At 38.2% G+C, this 23,111-nt stretch overlaps 1 protein-coding gene across 1 annotated transcript in view; it reads right to left on the bottom strand.

Moving 5' to 3' along the window:
• klf7a (Kruppel like factor 7a) overlaps positions 1–23,111 on the bottom strand; it is a 36,264-nt gene that overhangs the window by 1,730 nt on the left and 11,423 nt on the right. Inside the window, exons 2-3 of the mRNA XM_077205357.1 lie at positions 8,209–8,827; positions 3,163–3,286 (exon numbers count right to left, since the gene is read on the bottom strand). Coding sequence (XP_077061472.1) covers positions 3,163–3,286; positions 8,209–8,827 — 743 coding nt within the window. The remainder of the gene's footprint in view (positions 1–3,162; positions 3,287–8,208; positions 8,828–23,111) is intronic.

Raw genomic sequence — 23,111 nt, 5'->3', positions numbered from 1 at the left:
TGCCTCTGTTGTTAGGTTTAGTAATTTGCTGTTTTGACACATTCATGCTCAAAAATGATCCATCAGATTTTACAGTTATTGGGTATTGTGTACCAATTGAGGTCTTTGTGTTCGGGTAGGCATCATATTATTTCTATTATGTAGAAATGTTGTCTGCTATATTATTTACTTAGATGTTCTAAGCATACACTTTAAAAGCATGGCTTAATTCAGTGTTATATTGTTTGCGTAAAATGTACTTAAAACAGAGTATTGCAAAAACCAGCATACCAGGTTACAGTTACTTATTTTCTTTGCTAATTTTTCTTAACTTAGTTAAGTAAATTTGACTTAATTACATATGAGAAATTTACTTAATTTTTCTTTTTGCAAGTTTTTGCACGCAGATTTAAAAAAAAAAAGTTTACTTATTGTTTTTTTCAGTGTAGCCAGGGTGTTTTGGGTTGTTTCTAGGACGTTGTTAAGTTGATTTCAGTGTTGTAAGGCAATTGCTATATGCAAAGGTGAATCTAGATAAACTTGACTAGTTGATTATTGGAGCATCTTGACCTATCCCAAAGACATATGCTTTCATGCTAAGTCTCACCTGTCCTAGAACGAGGAACATGATTTGGGAAATCAATGGGTGTGTTTTTGGCAGGGTCGCACAGATGGCAGATCAAGCCACTGCCAGGAGGCACCAAACCAGCTGGTGTACCTCTACACTCTCCCTCTCACACCCCCACCCCACTGTCCTGACAGGGGGTCCGGACACGGTCGGGACGGATTAAGAAGAGGCCTGAGGGCCACGGCTACAGGTCTAGTATCTCGCTATACTGTATTTACTGTTCAGACAAGAAGGGGAGCTCCTCCACATGCTGCTCTCCACTGTTCCCGTCAACTCCATCTTTATAATGGTAATCCGGGGCTCCCTTGACAACGGCAGAATGGATTCCCCAAGGTATACGAGCAGCCAGGATGACAAGAGAGGGCGGAGCTGAGCTCAAAGTGAGATACGCAAGTCTAACAAGCATGAAGAACCTATTTATACATCAAAGCGAAGACGAGTTAAGATTCACTTCAGAGGTGGAAGCTCTTGGTCAATACCAGGAGGCAAATGTCTCGCAGGCACTGCGCCCAAATTGAAAATGTTCTGAAAGAAAGCACAGAACTACGCGCTTAGCTTTGTGCTCAAATGGAAATGCATACTTGATGTTTTACAAACTAAATGTCCTTCCATGTAAAGTATGTTGGAACATTTATAGTGTACCAGCATGCATTTGCATGGATTGCAGCTTTTGTGTGAAATATCCCAAATCATTTTTGTAGCAAAATATTGAAATATTGCTGTTCATGACTACATTTACGACTTATGTTTTTTTTTATTTAATTTTATATACACTTTATAATATAATATATTTTATAATACTGATAATATAAAAATCAATATATCTTTCATATTTATTCATTGCCTCTTTAACTACATTTTATTTGTAGCAACAAATTACTTTTTAGAAGAGTGAAGAGAAAATAGATAGAACAATAGATAGAACGATAGATGGAACGATAGATAGATAGCCACGCTGCGTACAAAATAAATCTGTGACTTTGTTTGAACCAGTTTGTTTACTTGACCATTCAAATAAACCGGTTAAAAGGTAGGGTAGGCAATTTTCGGGAAGGCTAGCAAGCTAGCTTTGAAAAGCATACGATCCCTACCTCCCTTCTGAGCGTCTCCAAAGCCACGCCTCCTTCAAAACACATGGAGCAGGAAAGCGTCACGAGAGACGGCGTTAAACTACCTCATGTCAAAGCATAAAACATTGCAATAATTATTAACATAAACAACTTAAAGAGCACTGACCTGTACCACCTGACTGCTGCAGATTCATTTCGGTGTTGATAGTGTTGCCATTGAAATGCATAAATTCAAGTCACAAAGGTTTTCATCTTTTCCAAATTACAGTAGTTATGGAGTGAACGCTGCATAAGCTGGTTGTTTTGGATCAGGAGGAACTGATAAAGGCTGCTGCTGTTTCGTTTGCGGTGCTCTGTGACTGACGTCTGTCTAACTCTGCATGAAACGCACTGATGACGTGTGATGTCTGCACGTTGATATGTTGAAAGGCAGGTAAAATATTGTATCATTGCATTCGGACCGAAAGCTATGATTGGATGACCATTTTATGGCCCTACGCCTTCCACAGATGATATCTATATATATATACACGTAAATACATTTAGACCACTTAACTTTGGGATTGTTATCAGGGTGTGCAGAGACTTTCAACCAGTATAACAAGAATGTTTCTGGAACAAATCTCCTACAAATGGACTTCCCAATGCTACATAATAAATAAATAAAGAAAACATTTTAGAAGAGTGTTTAGCTTGTAGCTTGGCAGTAACAGAACAAGTTTTAAAGTAGCTTCTGTGAGTACATGTAGTTGGGGAACTCTATTTGTCACTCACTATGTTCAATTTGAAAGCTTATTTCTGAGATCTGGTGAACATAGAGCAACCATTGTCTGAATAGCAGATGTTTTTAATCATAAAGCTGCATATACCAGCACAGGTGTCAGGTGGAGCATCTCTAGATAGATATTTGAAAATGAAAATATTTCAGACTATTCATCACATTTGTATACCCAGGACACCTGTGTTAGATTTTGCCATTCATTTTTTTTTGTAAAAACATACCAGGTTACAAAAAATGCTGACCAAGGATTCCCAAAATTCCTACAAGGTGCTAGAACTAAATGAGGCTTAGAAAGAATTAAATGAGGCTAATTCTTTTTATTGTTAAAATGCCAAAATAGTATTTTATAATTTATGTATTTATTTTTATTTAGTGTGTATTTCATTCAAATTAAAAATAGTTTTTAAATTAATATACACAATTACAATATATATATTTACAAAATGGTATTTTTTATTTTATTTAATAATTTGCATTAATATATATAGGGAAACTATATTTTAGGTGCTGGTTACCATTAAATTGTCTTACAGTGAACATTTTAGACAGTATTAATGAAATTGCAGATATGGAAATAATACAAGAATGAAAAAGGTTAAAAATAGAAATGATAAAAATAATATGAAGTGTATTACTGCTTGACATCAATATCAACTAACACTGTGACACGCAGCGAGTATGTGTAGGTGTCACAGACGTCTCACCTGTCGCAGTGATTGCACTTGAAAGGCTTGGCGCCAGTGTGTTTGCGGTAGTGCCTCGTCAACTCGTCGCTTCTCGCGAACCGCCATTCACAGCCTTCCCATGAGCACTTGTACGGCTTCTCCCCTGGTACGGACACACAAACAGATTCACACACACCTGATTAAAAATGCACTTTCTTCCTCAAGGGGCCTTAAATTTAACGACTCGGTCCAGCCAGCCGTCTAATTCATTTGTTTTAAGTTGATTAGCCTATCGAAAGAGTGTTGACACAATTGGAGTTTATGAAATACATGATCGTCATTAGGGCGCACAGCTGTCAGGGCAAATGAACTCACACTCGATGAGTTTCCAATGGGATCTTTGCTGCGTTTAACAGATGTGAGAGACTGCGTTCCCATTTTTGATGTTGTATGTTTTTCGTTGTGGATGGCAGCCGCCTTGCAGGAGTGCTGCGGTTCGTATGGTGTCTCGAAGCTTGTTCATTAGCGCTGCTGAACGTAACGTATGAAATGGGGGGCAGGCAGAGTTTATTTGGATCTCTGGGAGAGGTGTTAATTGGAGTAGTAATGATGGGTAATGGGGAGGAACCTCATATTTACTGTCAACCAGCTGGCCCTGTCTCCACTGTTTGCCATATCCACAAATCTTCTGAAACAAGACCGTGGATTCATATCAATGGCTTGACGAGGAAATAAGTCAGATTTTCATGCAAAGAGAGCGCATAAATTTAACTAGTCATTAAATCAGCTTTAACTAAAACATTAAATCTAAATTGATTCTACTTACTATCTTAATAGAAAACTGAAATGAAATAACATCTTTCAATTTATATTTTACAAATATTTATTCATTTTAAAAATGTATTTATTTTTAAAAAGCCAATTTATTTATTTATTATTTTAAAAGCCTATATTTGTTTATTTTAAAAGTTTATTTATTTAGTATATTTTATTTTATTTATTTAGTATATATATATATATATATATATATATATATATATATATATATATATATTTTTTTTTTTTTTAAACTGTTTTTTATAGCATTGAGAACCTTCCATAACGGTCACACTTTCATTCTGAGCTGTAAAAACAACAAGTTATATTTAGATCGGAATTTGAGCACTAAATTGAAAACCATTTCACACACATTCACGAGCTAGCCACATTAAGGAGGACAGGTTTAGACCTGCGCTCGCTACGACCGCAGCACCAGCCAATTAGAAGTCAGGGAGGCATGGATGCTGGAGTTTGTCGCCTAGCAACCGGTCATGAGCGTAACGTAGGAGGCAGCAGTGGAGCCGGCTCGATCTGGCATCGTCTGTCCCTCTGTGCCACCAGCCAATTACGGCTCATACTGGCAGGGGAGGAAGCAGTTGCCTGGCAACCGGAGTGTTACATGATACATGTATGTAGAAGAGGATATAGGTGCGTGTGTGCGAGTGAGTGTGTACATGCATGCTCGTGGGAATGGAAGTGGACGGCGAGGCTAGCGGTGTAAGGTGAAACCAGCGCCGAGACCAAAGAATCGTTCCCAATTATAAAGTCCCGTTCAGAGACACACCAGTTGCCTGGCAACTCCCCACCCCCATCACACAACCTTTCCTCTCTCACACACACTTTTTCTCTCTCTGAGCACCCTTACAGGTGCCGGAGTCTAGCTTAATTACATTTTCCAAGTTAAACTGGAGACAGAAAGACTCATTATGATGTGGAGTTCACTTTGGCACCAAGCACAAAGCCATTTTCAATGCTCTTCCAACTTTTTTTCCGACTTTGTTATAATGGAAAGCAGAGCAAGAGACAAAGTGGAAACGAGTGCTGCCACGTTCCTCTCTTCACCTCTCTGAGTCTCCCTGAAAAGCCGGCCTTATCTAGTTCCCAAACGCCTTTTATAAAACGCTCCAGAGGGCAATGTCATTTCAATTCACGCCGCCTTCGTTTCTCTACAAATCTCTATCACAGAAATTGTCAAAGTAATAACGCCTCCAAAATAGGATTTCTCTAATTGCAAAGGAGTTGACAAATTGTTTTGGCATCAGATTTTAACACAGCTCATATACTTCATTGTATTTTTTGGACAAATGCAATGCAGAAAGTGCTCAAAAAGATTACAGCTAATGAATAATGCAATTTTAGTTAAAGACTAATTCAAATTTGCATTGTTGCGATAAGCAATTAACAGAACAGTTTAAACATTGACTTCTCTGCCAAAAAAAGGAAAAATTCTGATTTGGCTTTTTTTTTCTAGACAAATGCAATATAAAAATAGCTTGTAATGAATACGGTATATATATAAGTATATTTGTCCTGTTTTTGAATAAAAGCATCTACACACCAATATTATATTATTTTTCCATCAGCAGATTTTATAAAATTTACCTCTCTGCCGTAGCTCTCAAATATTATTTGTGTTTCAGCATATTTATAGTATGTTGCTTTTGGTTATGAGACAAAAAAAGACCAAGTGATGTTTTTTGATTATTCGAATGAAACCTGCTGTGACACATCAAGTTTGACTATGAACCAATTAGATTTAAAGGGTTAGTTCACCCAAAAATGAAAATTCTGTCATTAATTACTAACCCTCATGTCATTACAAACCCGTAAAACTTTTGTTCATCTTCGAAAAAAAAAATGAAGGTATTTTTAATGAAATCTGAGAGCTGTCTGTCCCTCCATTGACAGCTACACAACTCCCACATTGACGCTTCAAAAAGTTTATAAAAAGATCGTAAAACTAATCCATATGAATTGAGCAGTTAGATCCAAATTAAATCTGTTCATCATATAAAGTTATCGAGTCTCTTCAGAAAATTTGGACTAAACCGCTCAATTCATATGGATTAGTTTTACCTTCTCTTCATGATCTTTTGAAGCATCAAACTGGTAGTTGTGTAGCTGTCAATGGAGGGACAGTAAGATTTAATCAAAAAGATCTTCATTTGTATTCTGAAGACGAACAAAAGTCTTAGGGGTTTGGAACGACATTATGGGTGAGTAATTAATGACCGAATTTACATTTTTGGCTGAACTATCCCTTTAAGAGCTACAGTGAAGGGCAAGATTTTCAGAGAATAGTTGCTTAAAGCTACTGTATGACTTCAGAAACTTGGAAAGTTCACACGTCATACGAAATACTTTTATGGTGCTTTTTTGTCCTTTTTGGTCCTTGACAAGGCGTCCTGGTATTCTTGTGCATTCTTTACTGTCAATCTTAATGTCATAATGTGTACGTCTAAACTACGTTCTAATACATCAGAAGGGAGCCATTAACATGTGGCATGTTCTGGTTTCAGGACTTAGGGATTTGCCCTGGTGTGTTAACAGGCGCGCAGCAGACGTAGGGAAATATACAGGCGAGTACGTCTCATTCCACCCGGTCCATCCATCACGAGGCAGTTATTCACTCTGCGGACAGCTTTGGGACAGCAGTCTGAGTGCTTTTGGATTGAGATCGAAGAGACAGAGAATTATGGCCGTTTCCTGCACCATTCGAATCTGCTGAGGAAGTACTGTCGCAACCTTGAGAAAATATTTGCAGCCGAGGGGGCTGGACAGGCACGCTGCCATGGCGACGACGAAGCACCATTAATTACATCAGCTTGTCGCTTATTGTGTAAAATAAGATTCATTGCGCAACATATGAAAATTAATGATAAATGTGGTGGAACTGACTGAATATTTCTAAATATATAGCATGCCACTGCTTTAAGAGCAGGTTAAGTTTTTATGTAGAACTGTAAATAAACTTAACACTTATTTAAATTAACCTCTATATGAAACAAATTATGCCATGACAATGCCATGATGCCAGGGTGTTGCTATGTGGTTGCTATGGTATGATGTGTCATGGGTCCCTCCCTTAAGTCTACCTCCTTAACATAACTATAATTATAATACAACATAATTCATCATAATTATAATATAAATTACTATTAGTATTATTTTAAGGACTTTGTAGTTGAAAATACCATAGAAATATATTATTGGTAGAATTAATGATTTAATGACGCTTAAAAACAGTCACTTGTATTGTCCCTGAATTTCAATGACTCACTCATAAATACAGTGTTTCTGAACAAATCGGCTAAATGAATGATTCAATGACTCGCATATAAATACAGTGTTTCTGAACAAATCGGTTTAATGAATGATTCAATGACTCACTCATAAATACAGTGTTTCTGAACAAATCGGCTGAATGAATGATTCAATGACTCACTCATAAATACAGTGTTTCTGAAGAAAATAAGTTTAATGAATGATTCAATGACTCACTCATAAATACAGTGTTTCTGAAAAAATCGGTTGAATGAATGATTCAATGACTCACTCATAAATACAGTGTTTCTGAACAAATCGGTTGAATGAATGATTCAATGACTCACTCATAAATACAGTGTTTCTGAACAAATCGGTTGAATGACTCACTCATAAATACAGTGTTTCTGAACAAATCGGTTGAATTAATGATTCAATGACTCACTCATAAATACAGTGTTTCTGAACAAATCGGTTGAACGAATTCAATGACTCATTCATATACACAAGTGGTCGGAAACGAGGGAGGTATAATCACAGAAGCGCGCACCTCAGGTCAGGTGAATGGATTGTTGGATTAAAATATCACAATAATTAAAATCATCAAAATAAGTTAAATATCACACTTATAGTATTTATATCACCTAACATTATAAAACAGGCTGTGACTGAGGAAGATTACCTCAAAATGTACGTCCATACGCAAGTTCGGAAACATTTATATACACACCTTTTTAGCTATGACAGTGACAGTGAGTATCCCTCCGCGTGCTAATGTTGGCACACGTGCCATAGTATGCTGACCCTCAATATACAGAAACTTGTATCATTCATGAATGAATCAGTGTTTTTGAATGAGTCAGTTGAGTGAATGATTCATTGACTCTTTCTACAGAAGTTGGTGACAAGTGGTTGTCTTTGAATGAGTCACTGAAAAATGGGAAAATATCAACAGAATAATCACTGCAAATATATCATATACACTCAACTATACACGCTTACCTGTATGTGTCCTCTGATGTGCCTTCAGATGTGAACTCTTGGTGTAGACTTTCCGACACCCGTTGAACTGGCAGCGATGGACCCTCTTCTTGTTCTCTGCCATATCGCCAGCTCCCATGGTGAAGGTGCCGCCCTGTTCCCCGTCGCTCTGTGCGCCACTACTGCCATGCTGGGGAGAAAGCGGCACCGGGTGAGCCGTCACGAGCTTGGCAGAGCTCAAGCCCACCTTTCGGGCCACTAGCTTGAGCGTGAGAGTCCCGTCGGGGGAGGCACTAAGTGTGTGGGTGGGTTTGACTAAGTGACGGCCCAGTTCTGGGGATGAAGGAGGTGTTAGGGAGGTTACAGCGTTCAGCTGGGCTGCGTTGACCCCTAAGGTGATGTCTGGAGAGGTCACAGGAGAGGAAATGGAGGAGATGGTTTCTTTGCGTGGAGTAAGGTGAGGAGGAGGAGGCGGAGGACTAGGCGGGTTGTTAAGGCTGGGAAGGAGGGGGTCTAACAGGTCTTCATCAACGTCTTCCTTCATGAAGGAGGGGGTGAGGAGGCCATCCAGTTCTTCGTCGAAAAGGTCAGACAGCCGTTTGGGTTCTGTCTGCAGATAGCGCTCCAACTCCAAGCATGTCTGTGGAAAGAGATTTAGGCATTTTATCGAGCTGAACAGTTTAAATGATTTTTCTTTCTTGTACACAGAATCACACCCACACACCATGATAGCATGAAATCAGCATGAGCTGTAGTTAGGATGTAGATTCCTCCGTAACATAAGAGTGGACTTTGAGTTTATACTAAATAACTATTCCTAAAAAAGAAATTATAAAATGCACACAATGGGATCAACTGCTCTTGGATAAACTGTCACAAAATTCAACCTATTTTTTTTGTAAAAAACAACAACGTTTGTTCACATAAATCATTTGTAAAAGCTTTAGATTACATATTAATGTATGCCAATTAGACCTCTTCATCAAAGTCATAAAATGTACTTTACATGCTTTAGGACACTAGTAATATGTCTTTAATATTGAAAGCATTTTATCTTGATCTTCCTGAGATACATAAAAATGCAATTGCTACATGACACTAGATAGCCCAAATCTTTTTTTACGCTTTGTTTGTACCAATTAATCAACTTAAGCAAGTAAATGAAAGATAAAATCATTCAGGTTAATCTACCTCATTAGCGCAGCATGTAATGTAATGTGATTTTCTTTTTTTCTTTCAGACTCAGACTAACCCCTTTCTGGACCGTTAACTGGGTACTGAGACTGCTACTGCATATCATTTGCTTCAGCAGGTCTTCAGGAATAGATGGTTACACTGTGATTGATTACACAGGCTAGACTGGAGCTGAAGAAACAGACCTGGCCTGAATTGCTTGTTAGAGCGCTTTATGTGGAGCAAAATGGCTCTTCAAACAGAAGGAGAGAGAAAGAGAGAGCGAGAGAAAGAGCCATCAGACTTGGATTCTTTCATTTTGGAAGGGTTTTATACTTCAGACTAAAGAATTGTGCACAAAAAAGCAGCGTCAACAACACAATATGATTCAAAGGCAACTTATAAGCCACTACAAGTCCCTTAAGATGTTTCAGGGGGCTATATAACGGACAGCAGTGTTTTGAAATTAAATAACACAAATATATGACAATTTACCATTTAAGTGAAGCCCATATCAGACTGTGCATCAACTAACATACAGTCTTTTATGACCGTATGATATATATTTAGCATCTGATTTACATTCGATTGGCTATTCAGCATTACATTTATGTATGTTTTAATGGTATCGTAGCAAAAACAGTTAGAATCTGGAAAATGGTCTTACAATACTTAATAAAAAAAGTACTAATAATTTAAATCCGACCGACTGACCAACCAACAAAAATAATAAATACTTTTATATATATATATTTATACTACAGGGCTGTTGAATGCTTGATTCTGATTGGTTGAGAACGTTTTTTTGTGTGAATATTAGAAATAATAAAGTTGTAAGCAGGAAAATGGTCATGCAAAAATAATTAAACTTACTATAATTCTAAATAAATAAATAAATATTTTTTTGTGATTATTAGAAATAATAAAGTTAGAGGCTGGGAAATGGTGATGCAATACTTAGTTACAATAATAATAATAATTTGTAAATAAATTAATTCATAGTTTTATTTGACAAAGATTCTGAGATTTGTAAATGGTCATGCAATACTTAATTTAAAAACAAATCTTACTAATGATTTAATTGCAACAAACATAAATAAATACATACATATTTTTTGAATATCCTGAAATACAGTTTTGTAAAAAAACATTACTAATAATTCTAAACAAACAAATGAACAAATGAATTGTGAATATTAGAAATAAAGTTGGAGTCTGGGAGATAGTGATGCAATTCAAAAGTTACAATAATAATCATAATTTGTAAATAAAACAAATAAATACATATTTCTTTGAATATTGGAACTAATAAAATGCTACAAAGAGTGTAATATTTCTCCTTTAAAATACATTGCATAGCTATTTGAGTAGGAGCAATAGTGTCAAGCTTTTATTTTCTGAAATGTTTCTCATAACATGACCCAAACCTTTTACAAAATGATAAAGAACAGTAACCTATCATCTCAGACAAACTGGCCTCCAGCTATAAATGTCTCGCTTAAATCTCTGGCTCCAAACATGACGGTGGCTCAGCGCAGCCTCTGTTGCTAGGCGATATTGTTTGCTTGTCATTTTACGAAAGGAGCGTCTGCCGGTTTTTCCCCCTCAGCGTTAAAAGCATTTTAATGTCTGCGCCGAACTCCAAGGTTTCAGAAGTCAGGTAAACAGAGCATAGCTGAACTGACATTACCCGAGACCGAGACGTCACCCGGAATATCTAAACACGACAGAAACTGCTATAGTTAGAAGACACAGATCTTCACATAACCATCTCAGTGCAATCTGGTAAAAGGAATCATTTCACTCAAAACAAATATTTGCCATTCTAAAAATCTGCTGTTTTCTCTTTGACAAAAACACACAGGGTTTCTCGCTGCGCCCTGAACTGATGGGTAATTAGTCACTTAAATTAAGCAGTAAAGATATCCTCTCCGTTCAGCGAAAGCGCTGATGGGTGCTTGCATCTCTGTGCATGTTTCCAAGATCAACCAATGACATTTAAAAGCCTGAACTCAGCAGGCCGGCAGCGGTCCGCTCTGTACGGGCCCTTTCGGAAGCACGCCGACACGGGAGGGATTGATTTTCTAATGTGGTGTAGGGCTCTGGTGGTCTGGCGCGTCATGCCTGCATGCTGTCGAACCGTCACACGTATGACAGGAACACGGGCACGCTGGGTTCGAGGGGAGTTCGCCTGAGAAAGGGCAGACGTGTGCATGTGTGTGTCGGGGAAAAAGAGCCAGAAACATTTTTGAAGGTGAGGCAACTTGGGAGTTGAGGAGAGCACGTTTTTTTTCTTATCGCTCTTTGGCTTTACTCCGTTTCTCCACTCTTCTCCTCGCCCCTCCTCCCGCAGGCCCTGAGGAAGTGACATTCAGGGGATATTGTTACTTAAAATGGCAGCAAATTCAATGCGTCCAGTGCCGTCTGGGTCGCTTTGGGCCGTGTGATTTAGTGGTGCGGCAGACTGGATGCCAATCGACACCGTAAAAGCTACCCGGCGGATTTGCGAATCTCAGACAATTTGGATGTTTAATCAAAACTGATCGCAACTCGACGCCCCAGTTTTGCCATAAAATAGGCAATAAAAAGTCAGAGCGTCGCTCAGTTGGATAACAGATGGCTTGCATTTCGTGTTGTAGTCCCTGTGTGGGTCACATATGATCTGTGAGAGACTGTGACATAAAACAAACCTCAAGTCAAGGTCAGTCGTCGACTTCTGGCGTTTTCATTGCAGTCAGAATGCCAAGCTATTTGATATTCATCAAGCTGATATGTATGAATTAGTATGAACTGATTGTGCCAGCCATAGTTTTCATCTGCACAAAACAATTCGATAAAACAACATTACATAAACTTCCTGAAAGCAATGTTTTGTCTAAATTGGATGAGATTCATTCAAAGCAGTTGTGCAATAGCAGATATACACAACCTGGTCATTTTATACAGTCAAAAGTTATTACTTGAATAACATTTTTTGTTGATCATTGTTATTATAAGTATTATTAAATCACAAATTATTATAATTAATAATAATAATAATACAGATTGTAAATATTAATATTATGGATATAGTAATAATATGAGTAGTAGCACATTCATATAATAATAATAATAATAATAATTATTATTATTATTAGTATCATTCTTATTGTAAATATTAATAATTCTTATTGTAAATATTAATATTATTAATAATAATATTAACAATATGCTAGTAGTATATTATTCATATAATAATAACAATAATATATTTAATTTAATATATTAATTACAAATAAATAAATAACATTATCATTAATAAAATAAAACAACAACAACAATTATAAATATTAATATTTTTATGGTTATTAACAATATATAATAATAATAATAAGGGGATGTTTTATGATAAATAAAATATTTTGGGAATATTGGAGTGGAAAAAATGCCATAAAAGTGTACAAGTTCTCCATTAAAAACATTTGTGTATCAGAGATGATTTAGTTCTGTCACACGAGTCAATAACTCACAGCCTTGAGTAAGTTTATTCATTCTCACGACTAAAGATGGGCATAAATACTAGAACAATAATTGATCATTAACACATTTTGAAAGGCCACAAACTTTTCATTTTTAATTTGTTGACCCAGTTGGTTAGAATTGCTCCACACATTCTTCTGTAAAAACAAAACACTAGACAGCCATAAACATGTCTCAGACGCCTGACTTCTATTTCCACTTGACATGCTGTCTTAAAAATGCTACATTGAAAGCACAAGATGCTTATACAAATGGCAAGATGTGATGCAATGGTAAAAAACCTTGTTCTGATGCATATGTACATTGACAGGCAATTTAAAAATAGCGCAGACAAAACTCTATCGTTCTACCCTCAGCTGATTGATTTAGATTATTTAAGCAGTCAAAATGAACATCCCTAGTGACAACCACTACTAATGACAAAAACATCAAAACACACACACACACACACACACACACACACACACACACACACACACACACACACACACACACACACACACACACACACACACACACACACACACACACACACACACACACACACACACACACACACACACACACACACACACACCCTCCTAACTAGCCATGATGTTTCTTCCTAAGAAACCTGATTGCTCCAAATATCTTTTGATCGCCTGTGATTTGTAAAGCTGTGCAGCAGTTTCAGCATTTGCTTTTCAACGCAAACCCGCTGTGCCTAGTTGGGATACAGTATAGAAAAATAGTAGACAAAATGCAACTAAATAAACCCCATTTGCATCTTTACTCCACCTTATAAAGTGTGTACGTATCTAACAGTATCTAATGTCACTGGGTGCAGAAAGCGAGCGAGTGAAGCCCTCCTGCCAGCATCTCGCACCACGTCGTGGAATGAGCGACTGTCAAACATCGAGAGGTTGGAACTGATAAAGTGAGTCATCTGTGACGTGCCCCGCAGCGAGCACAGCTGAGGATACGAGAGCGAGAAACACAAGGCCCTTCGCTGTCAGTCACGTAGGTGCCTTTTTTTGGAAGCCTGTCCATCGGAGCCGATTTGTGACCCGTTCCTCGCCGCGGGTTTGGCGGCGATCTATCATCTGTAAAATGACGAACCTGGCTCGCGATTGGGTGTTATGGCAGCGATGTTGACACGTCTGTCTCTCATAGTGTAACCCGCTGTGCAATTATCTTTTCTGCATCTGTGCACCTGTGACAACATGTCACTTCCTCTTGTATCTCAGCACACCCTCTAGCCATCGAAAGCATCACAACGCCACCATAAATCTGGCATAAGCCGAGCAACGGGTGAGCGCAATATAAGACCGGCTATCGCTTGCACTATATTAAGTTTAATATAGGATAATCTGATTTGAGAAAGGAGTCGGAGATACCCTCATACAATCTTCCCCTCGCACCGTGACGCTCAGCGGGGACACCGTCATCCGGTGCGCCAATTAACATCCAAGCACTGCCTCCCTCAAGCAGACAGAGCTAATAAAACAAGCTGGTTATAAAAATGAATGAGGAGCCCGTGGAAGAGAGGCACTACGATATCCAGACCAAATGCAAACAGCTGTTAAGCAAGTTGACAGAGAAATGCTCTATTAATTTTTGGGAGATGATTTAGCATCAGCTGTCCCCAGCTAAAGGCTGTCGGCGGCGGAGAGTCAACCAGCTCTCTGAAAACAGGGGAACTGGGGTTATTTGTCAGGTCAAGTTGTTGAACGCTGTCCTATTACATTTGTCAAAAGGTCTGAAAGGGGGAAACGTGCTTGCAGAAAATAATCGTTTCTCAGATAACTGCATTTTCAATTTCAAGAAAAGAAGGATTGTTTGCTGCTCGGGATATGTGATGTTTCCATATTGACCTCTATTGGGTGAACTAACACTACAAAAACTAAGAGCGACATTTCAGTCTGTAGAATGCGACATTGTCTCATGAATTGTTTGGCAGTCTGATGAAAAAAAAAGCACTTGATATTGGTCAATTCTCTTTTGTATGGGATACAGTATTGAATGCAAAATGCCTATAGAGTGGTGCAGGTATGACTTTGCCACTGGTTCCTTCAAAATTTTCCTATGGGGATTTATAATGGGGTTTTCCAATTTATGAGTAAAATAAAGCCTGTGGTAAACAAAACTTGATGATACTTTACTTCAAAATAACATAACTGCTTCATAATTGACGTTTTTCACTATGCGTGTATAATTTACATTGCAGATCAAATCGTCAAAGTATAGTCAAGTTATGTTTACAACAGGCTTTATTTTACTCATAAATTGAAAAAAACCTTTATAAATCCCCAAAGGAAAATCTTGAAGGAACCAGCGGTGAAACGGACTTCCCGGTTCTGACGTCAAACCAGCACCATTCTATTCACTTGATAGATTTCTAAAGGTTAAACCAGTAGGTGGCGACACACAAAGAACTATTAATTCAAAAATACAGTGACTGTCTTTTATTTGATCAAAATTGTATTTAATAAGGCTGCATTTATTTGATCAAAAATACAGTAAAAACCGTAACAGTGAAATTATTTATCATTAACGTGTTCTTTGCTGCGTGATATTTTTTATAGTGTTCTTAGCCGCTTGAAATTTTTAATATATATTTTTTCAGGATACTTTGATTAATAAAGTTGCAGCATTTATTTGAAAAATAAATCTTTTGTAACATTATGAATGACTTTACTCTCACCTTTGGATAATTTAAAGAGCCTAGCTGAATAAACATATTAACCTTTTTTTTTTACCCCTTAACCCAACCTTTTGAATGGTAGCATGGTTTCCGCCAAATTTTTTCTAGAATTTAAAAGAATGATTTCTGAAGGATCATGTGACACTAAAGAGTAATGATGCTGAAAATTCCAACTTTGCCATTATATTTTAAAATATATTACTATAGAAAGTTATTTTAAATTGTAATATTTCACAATATTATTACTGTATTTTTTTATCAAATAAAAATCCAGCCTTGGTGAAAAGAATATACTTATTTCAAAATTATACAAAAAAATATTCTAAAGGGATACATCATTCCTCACTGTAAATGCTAAAAAAAAATGAGTAATGCAAATAGTATTTCTTGCCATTCTGACCATACCAACTGTCTGATGTACTGCTGGCAAAACACATGCAAGCTGATTAGCCATCTGACATAACAAAGAAACCCTTCCAAAACGCTTTTTAAAGACCAGGCACTGTTAGATATACACCGACTGCAGCTATCCACTTACGCAAATGACACCCCCCCGACGGATGGGCTTAGAAGTGAAACTCATCCAGCCTGTTCTGTGATCAGTCATTCATTGATCTGTAATGTAATGCTTGGGCTAAGGGGAGAGGGGACCACAAATGACCACCTGCCAGTGCTTTGATTCAGGAAGGGACTGGCCAGCTGGCGGCACCCTGAGACACAATCCCCCTTCAGGCCGCGGTCGATCGATAGGACGGGGGGAATGATGGGGCCATGTGTGATCTCATCAACAGTGGCCCTAAAAACTTGCCCTGCCTTCCATTTACAGCCTCGCCAGGCGGAGCCTAAAAATAACCTACATCTCATCTGCAGGAAGCTTGCAGACACACACGTTCACACAGTCTCGGGCATACACAGCCGAAGAGATGCAAGACCCAGACGACTTATAGTGAGTCGACTTTATAGTGAGTTAAAAGCATTTACATGACCATGTTACTAAACATAAACAGATTAAGGACTGAAACAAACTCAAATTCATTGTTATTGTGTTTTTATAATATTTTACATAATTTATATTGATGCTTTTTGGCAAATCTTTTTTATCCAAAGCAACTTACATTGGATTCAAAGTATAGATACACATCAGTCCTTGCATTACCTGAGAATTGAACCCATGACCTTGCTCTACTGTTTGAGGAAGAACCTAATACACATTGATGAGCTAAAACATTATGACCAGTCACATATGAAGTGAATATCAATGATCATCTCCTAACATTGCCACATATTAAGGTTTGAGTAGACTAGACGGTAAGCAATCAGTTCTCGTGATCAATGTGTTGGATGCAGGAGAAATAGGCAGGAATAAAGATCAGACCGACATTGACAAGGGTCAAATTGTTAGAGCAAGGTGACTGGGTCAGAGTATCTCTGAAATGGCAAGGCTTGTGGGTTGTTCCCGCTCAGCAGTGGTGAGAATTTACCAACAGTGGTACGAGGAGGTTCAAAACACAAACCGGTGACAGGGTGTTGGGCGCCCAAGGATAATCGATGCGAGAGGGCAATGAAGGCTATCCCGTCTGGTCCGAGCCAACAGACGTTGTGCGCCATTTACCTAGGGAAGTAATAGCACCAGAATCCACCGTGGGACAATGACAAGATAGTGGAGAAAGTGTGATGTTCTGAGCAATGGTCTTTTGGGAAACCCTAAGTCTGGCCATTCATGTGGATGCGAATTTGACACGTGCCACCGACCTAAACACTGTTCCAAAGCAGGTACACCCCTTCGTGACAATGGTGTTCCCAAGTGGCCTCTTTCAGCAGAATAATGCACTCTGCCACACTGCATTGTCGGATGCATTGTTCAGGAATGGCTTGAGGAACATGATGAAGAGTTCAAGTTTTTGTTCTGGCCTCCAAATTCCCCAGATCTCAACCCAATTGATCCACGGCGGCACTGTCCATTATTTTCCTTTCCATTAAATCAAAGTATTTAGGTTGTTGATTGTAGAATAGAGTTTAGACTATGTGATATGTGCAGTAACACCATTTACAGCAACTTTTAAACAGAAATGGCTATGGCTAGCTACCACCACAAATGTAGGCAAGCCGAGACTGGGCATTTTCTAGGCCTGGTTTCACAGAAAGGGCTTAGATTAAGCCAGGATTCGGCCTTAGTTCAATTAGGAAATTTCAGTAGCTTTTATTAACATGACTTAGAAAAAAAACATTAGCAAGATATGCCAGTGCAAGTTGTTTTCAGATAAAAAAGCTTTTTAGTCTGGGACTAGGCTTAAGCCTTCTCTGGTAAACTGGGTGCAGATGTGTTAGCCAAGGCTCTGCATTTGTGTACTTGAGTATGTTTCTTTTCTTGTTTGTTATTGTAAACCTCAAATTAACAAGAAAAAAAAAATACATTATTACCCAGAGTAGTTTCTAAGCATCCTAGCTGACATTTTCAAAGAAATGACATTGATCTAAAGTGTGCAAACACTCACATTATCGGAGTGCGGCCGTTAACTGAATGTAGGCTAATGCCTCTTGACACCTTTAAGTAACCATAAAGGCAAAGCTGGCACTCGTGTAATGGATCCTGAAGAGCCCTGTTGACATAAGCATTAATAGGAGCGTGTGGAGTGAGGAACAAAACAATGGCCTCCACTAAAGATGTAATGGTTTGTCATCTCCTTGTTGATATATGGACCTGTCCTTTTCCAAACATAGCAAATGGCGCCATCACATATAACAGGAGCAGGAAGATAATGGCTTAATTATGCAAGTGCTTATCAAGGTACCTTCGCAAACAGAATCTTTTCAGTTCCAAGTTTTAGTAGAGCTGCTTGCCGCAGCTCGTTTAATGGTGCTAAAGGTACAGAGTAGCATGCATTTTGGGCCTGATAAACCGGTTGCCGGCATTATAGCAGATATGACATAACGCCAATTAAGAAATCACACTCTCGCACAAAGCATGCTGGCACATTTTTACAAGCCGGAGGCAAATGAAGCGCTCCAAGTGTTCCTGTCCCTCCTGAGCTGTAGCGCTAATCTTATGTTCGCACTTAAGGGGGAAAGGCAATGTAATTAGCAATAAACCAGCCTTCTGATGTGTGTGGATCAATCAGCACTAGACCATTTAAAGCTAGTTTTACTGTGGGAGGAAGGAAGCACTTGCAAAGAATGTGCCCTGTCCGTTATTTCTAGCCAATAATGTGACTACTGCAAGCTAAACCAGTGTTTACTACAGCGTGATGTTTTTCCAACAGCATATACATTTTGAAAATATAAATAATATACATTTAAATATATACATATATATATATACACACACACACACACACACATTTAAATATATATAATAAAAGTAATATAAAATATTTAAAATGTAAAAAAAATGAACTATAGAATATATATATATATATTCAATAAATATAGAAATATAATAGTTCTAATATACTGTACAAATACTATATACTTGTAAATAATTTAACTTTAATGTAATAGAATGTATTATATATTTTAATATTTATAATTTCACATCTAACATAACTTAAATACCACATAAAAATATGAATATAAATGTATAAATGTTCATTTTGATGTTCTGATGGATGAGTTTTGTCCAAGAATCAGACTTCACTGGTAGTGCTGTGTTTCTGATTCACTAAAAAGAACTGGCTCGTAAGAATCACTTGTTCATGAATCAGACTACATTGGTCATACTGTATGTTTCTGATTCACTACTAATAACCAGCTCTGAGTCATTTGTGGTTGGTGGTCTGACTGTGTGTAAATGTACGTATTTGACCAAAGTTTTCCACTTCTGATGTCATTTCTAGCGAGAAATTACTATTGTTGTAATTTAATATTTGCTTAGTTATCACCAAAGCTCATTCTATTTTGCTGTAGATCATTAAACCGTAACACTGCCTCAGAAGTCTGCCTCTGAGGTGCCTTTGTGCGCAAACACGGACTACAAAATCATTGCCTGATAAGGTAGTGAGCCGACAAGTCAAGTTTTCAGACGCAGCTTTTGTGATTTGGGAATCGGCTCACAAGAGTCACTTGTTTGTGAAGTCTCGTTTAGTCGTGGTCCACTTTGTGCAATGAGCTGTTGATAACTCTGACTGCAAGATCAGCTGATTTCTATGATACCAAGTCAGAGTTAGCGACTTTCCATTGTTTCAGGAAGTTCAGCACAACAGTAATAGTACCAATAGAGTGGCTTGTTAAAACTCCCAGGTTAGAGGTCACTGGATGGGTACAGAGCCCCAGTCAGACGCTTCATCAGCAAAACTATGTCAGGCGTGCAATAGTGCTTTGTGCGCTCCGCAACCTAGCACCTCGCCAGTGTTCTCTCCACGTTCGCTCTATGCGTCAAGGCCTTTGTTACTCTAATTGTCAGAGGGAGTTCATTTGAATATGAATTAGTGTTGACATTTTCCCTTGCAGCGATTTGAGTGGAAGCTAAAAGGGAGTAGGCGCCTTGATATCAGCACGTCGTATTAATCCACAAAAATTGTGCGAGGGCTAAATCAGGATTTACAAAAGGACAAACATTAGTGGTGGTGCCTCGAAAAGTCAATCCTATATATTTTTCATTGATTTGAATGCTTGAACCATGCAGCGATGCTTCTTGAAGGAAAATAAAGGACGGGGTGCCAGAGATAATCCGAGCGACAATGCCAGAGCGCGGTACGGGATCCACTATCTAGCTTTAACAGGATTTGGTTGTTTATGTGTTTATGGGTTGCTTACGGGACGCAGTCTGGCAATGCAAGCTAGTCTTATCAAGATCCACCAATTTTCATTAAAGCACTCATAGAGCATTAAGTCCCAGCGTGAATCCACTGATAGTGGGGGAGTGAAGGGGGTGTTGCTCATTTTAACTGAGGGTTAACAGCTTGTTACCATACAAGGGGCGGGTGTCTACCCTGAGGATGGGGCGACCTGTTGTGGCACGAGGCAGCGGGCCTAATCCTCATAATGAGAGCCACAAAGACAAAAGCATTAAAGCATGGATGAAAATAGGGATAATGGGTAAAAAAAAAAAAAACCTAGGCTAACACATACAACGACATTACTTAATGAGCTAAAGGGAAATATTCATCAGAATACTTGATGTGTAGATCCACGACCACAAGTCTCAGCTTTAACAATGTAAACAACAACACGTTTCCATCCAATTTTCTTGAAATGCATTCTATGACTACAGAGTGAAAATCGTTTCAGAGTAAACCCTGCACCATTCTTTTCAGAGTACAAAAAAGGTATTTGATTTTACTCAAGTAATTTTCTCTCATTTGACATCAAGTTGCGTTTTATCAGCATCGTATGGCTTCTTGGCCGCCTGCTCATTAAAGGGGTGGTAAAACACATTTTTTCGAAGGCTTGATTGTGTTTGTGGGGTGCACTGTAAAATGTGTTCATGCTTCGTTTTTAAAAAATTGCATTATTTTTCATATATTTTACCTTTATTCTACACTGCTCTGTCCCTCCTTGTAAAAACGGTCTGATGGTTTCCGGGTTCTATGAAGCCAGTCCCTCAAAAATACGCAATGGGCTCAGATTGGTTAGCTGGCCCAGTGTGTTGCGATTCGCTATCCACCTAGTGCACGTTTTTCGGAAACGTCCCGCCCCTTACCCTTACCGGTAGTTTGTGCTTTGGTGTATTATAAACAATGGCGTCAATAAAACCAATCGGACCCAGAGAATGTTAGAGAAGATGATCGAGCAGAACCTGTTCAAGAACGGCTGTTAAACGACGTTTCAGAAAGGTTTGTTTTTTGTTGTTGTTGTTGTCTCATTACTTTTTAGATATGCTGTTATTTAATTGTACTAATTATTATAGTATTACAAAAAATAAGCTTCATAAACAAGAATTTCATATAATCGTTCTAACAAATTATACTACAGTCCTCAAAGGGATTTTTTTGAGTAAAGACTACGGATCTATAGTGATCGTTACTGACTGTATGGCACCGTTACTTTGGTATTTTTAGAACGGTTGTAGCCAAATATCTGTCGCGAGAACTATTAACCCAAAATGAACACTAACATTGGCTTTACTAACATTATAGTAGCCAAATCAAACACAGAACCATGTTTAGCATGCATGTAGATAAACAAGCGATAAACAATACATAAAAGCTTTGATATAAAAAATTATATCAAAGAATAATTTACACTAATTCCAAGTTCGCTGTTGAGATAAAAAAAAAGTTTGTAACATTAGGTGTTTGTCGGATAACGTTAAGTATGAATGAGCATTAACAAACTGGTCTGCAGAGCCAAACAGCGTTGTCATTCGTTGACTTCCTTGCTACAACGTACAATTAACAATACGAACTATTACAGGAAAACGCATTGACGAAAATAAATCATACTTACAGGTTGTTGCCCGTAAACAACAGCTTCTGTTCTTAAAGTTGGAACTGCTCCATCTTTCAGGACAAGCCGTCGTGCGAATCCTGCATTGAACTCGAAGATTGTGGAAGCTTTCCTCCGTAAAATGTGCAGCCCAGAGAGCAAGATTTGGGTAATAATTATGAGGGACCGAGTTAAAAATAAATTTTAACCATTGAGATCCCTAACTCCCCCGATCCTAGGAAGGCTGAACAAAGTGGACCTGCAATCCGGATGAAAATAACAGCCTTCCGACGGCATTGCAGCAACAACAGCCTAGTATACCACAACAACTCTTCTCCAAATCAAAAATGGCCTCACCCCCCTTATTTAGTATTCTCAGTAGTGATGGTTAGTGATGTCAGTAACCCTGGAGGAATGTCGTGTAGTCCTTACCGGCCATTTGCTGTAGTCCTTAGAAATAGATCTGTTTAAAAGCAAATATCCCCCTTTGCTTTGAACTTTGAGCGCTGTAACTTTGCAGATGTTGTTTATGCTCAAACAGCAACATAACACACTAGCTAAAGTTAGAAAAGTGAAATCGTGTTTTACCACCCCTTTACATATCAGCCATTTAAAACCTATTAGTCAACCACTAGTCATTTTCAGATCGTATCATTTCTAACACTGTCCCATAAAGGAAAAATGCCCGTAACAATAAATAAATGATTGTACACCAGAGATAGATCTACATCTCTTACATGCGTAAGTCAGTACGCTTCTCAAACCCATTCGTATTAACTGTGTAGTCTAAATTTCAAGTGAGAAATTGACAACTGCACACATCAGCATGAACCATGGTACCATCATAAAGATTCTCCCTGGTGTCCTACTCTCTCCTCCTTTTGATTTGCATTACAAAGGGCAGGATCAAAGGGCTCAGGTTGGGTAAGCTGGCAATGAACATCCCTCTACAGCAAGCCATTGTGTTGTTATGCAGCGCACATTCGACACAGTGCAACAGGCCTGGTGTGGGGAAATTCCCAGTGCGGCTCAGATGAATCCGATGCAGCTTTTAGTTTTGGCCAGTTTCTGATCAAAAGACACAGGATTGTCGGGGTGTAATGTGGTAATTGCGCAAAATTCTTTGGCGGTGTGCTTGCATCCAAGTTATAAATAATTAATAGGTGATTTTTTCACACATGCACAT

This window comes from Siphateles boraxobius, unplaced genomic scaffold (genome assembly GCF_051911475.1).
Source record: "Siphateles boraxobius isolate OS27281-9 unplaced genomic scaffold, OSU_SipBor_1 53, whole genome shotgun sequence".
Classification (NCBI taxonomy): domain Eukaryota; kingdom Metazoa; phylum Chordata; class Actinopteri; order Cypriniformes; family Leuciscidae; genus Siphateles; species Siphateles boraxobius.
The sequence above is the reverse complement of the archived record's forward strand: the minus strand, read 5'-3'. Positions and strand labels throughout refer to the sequence as shown.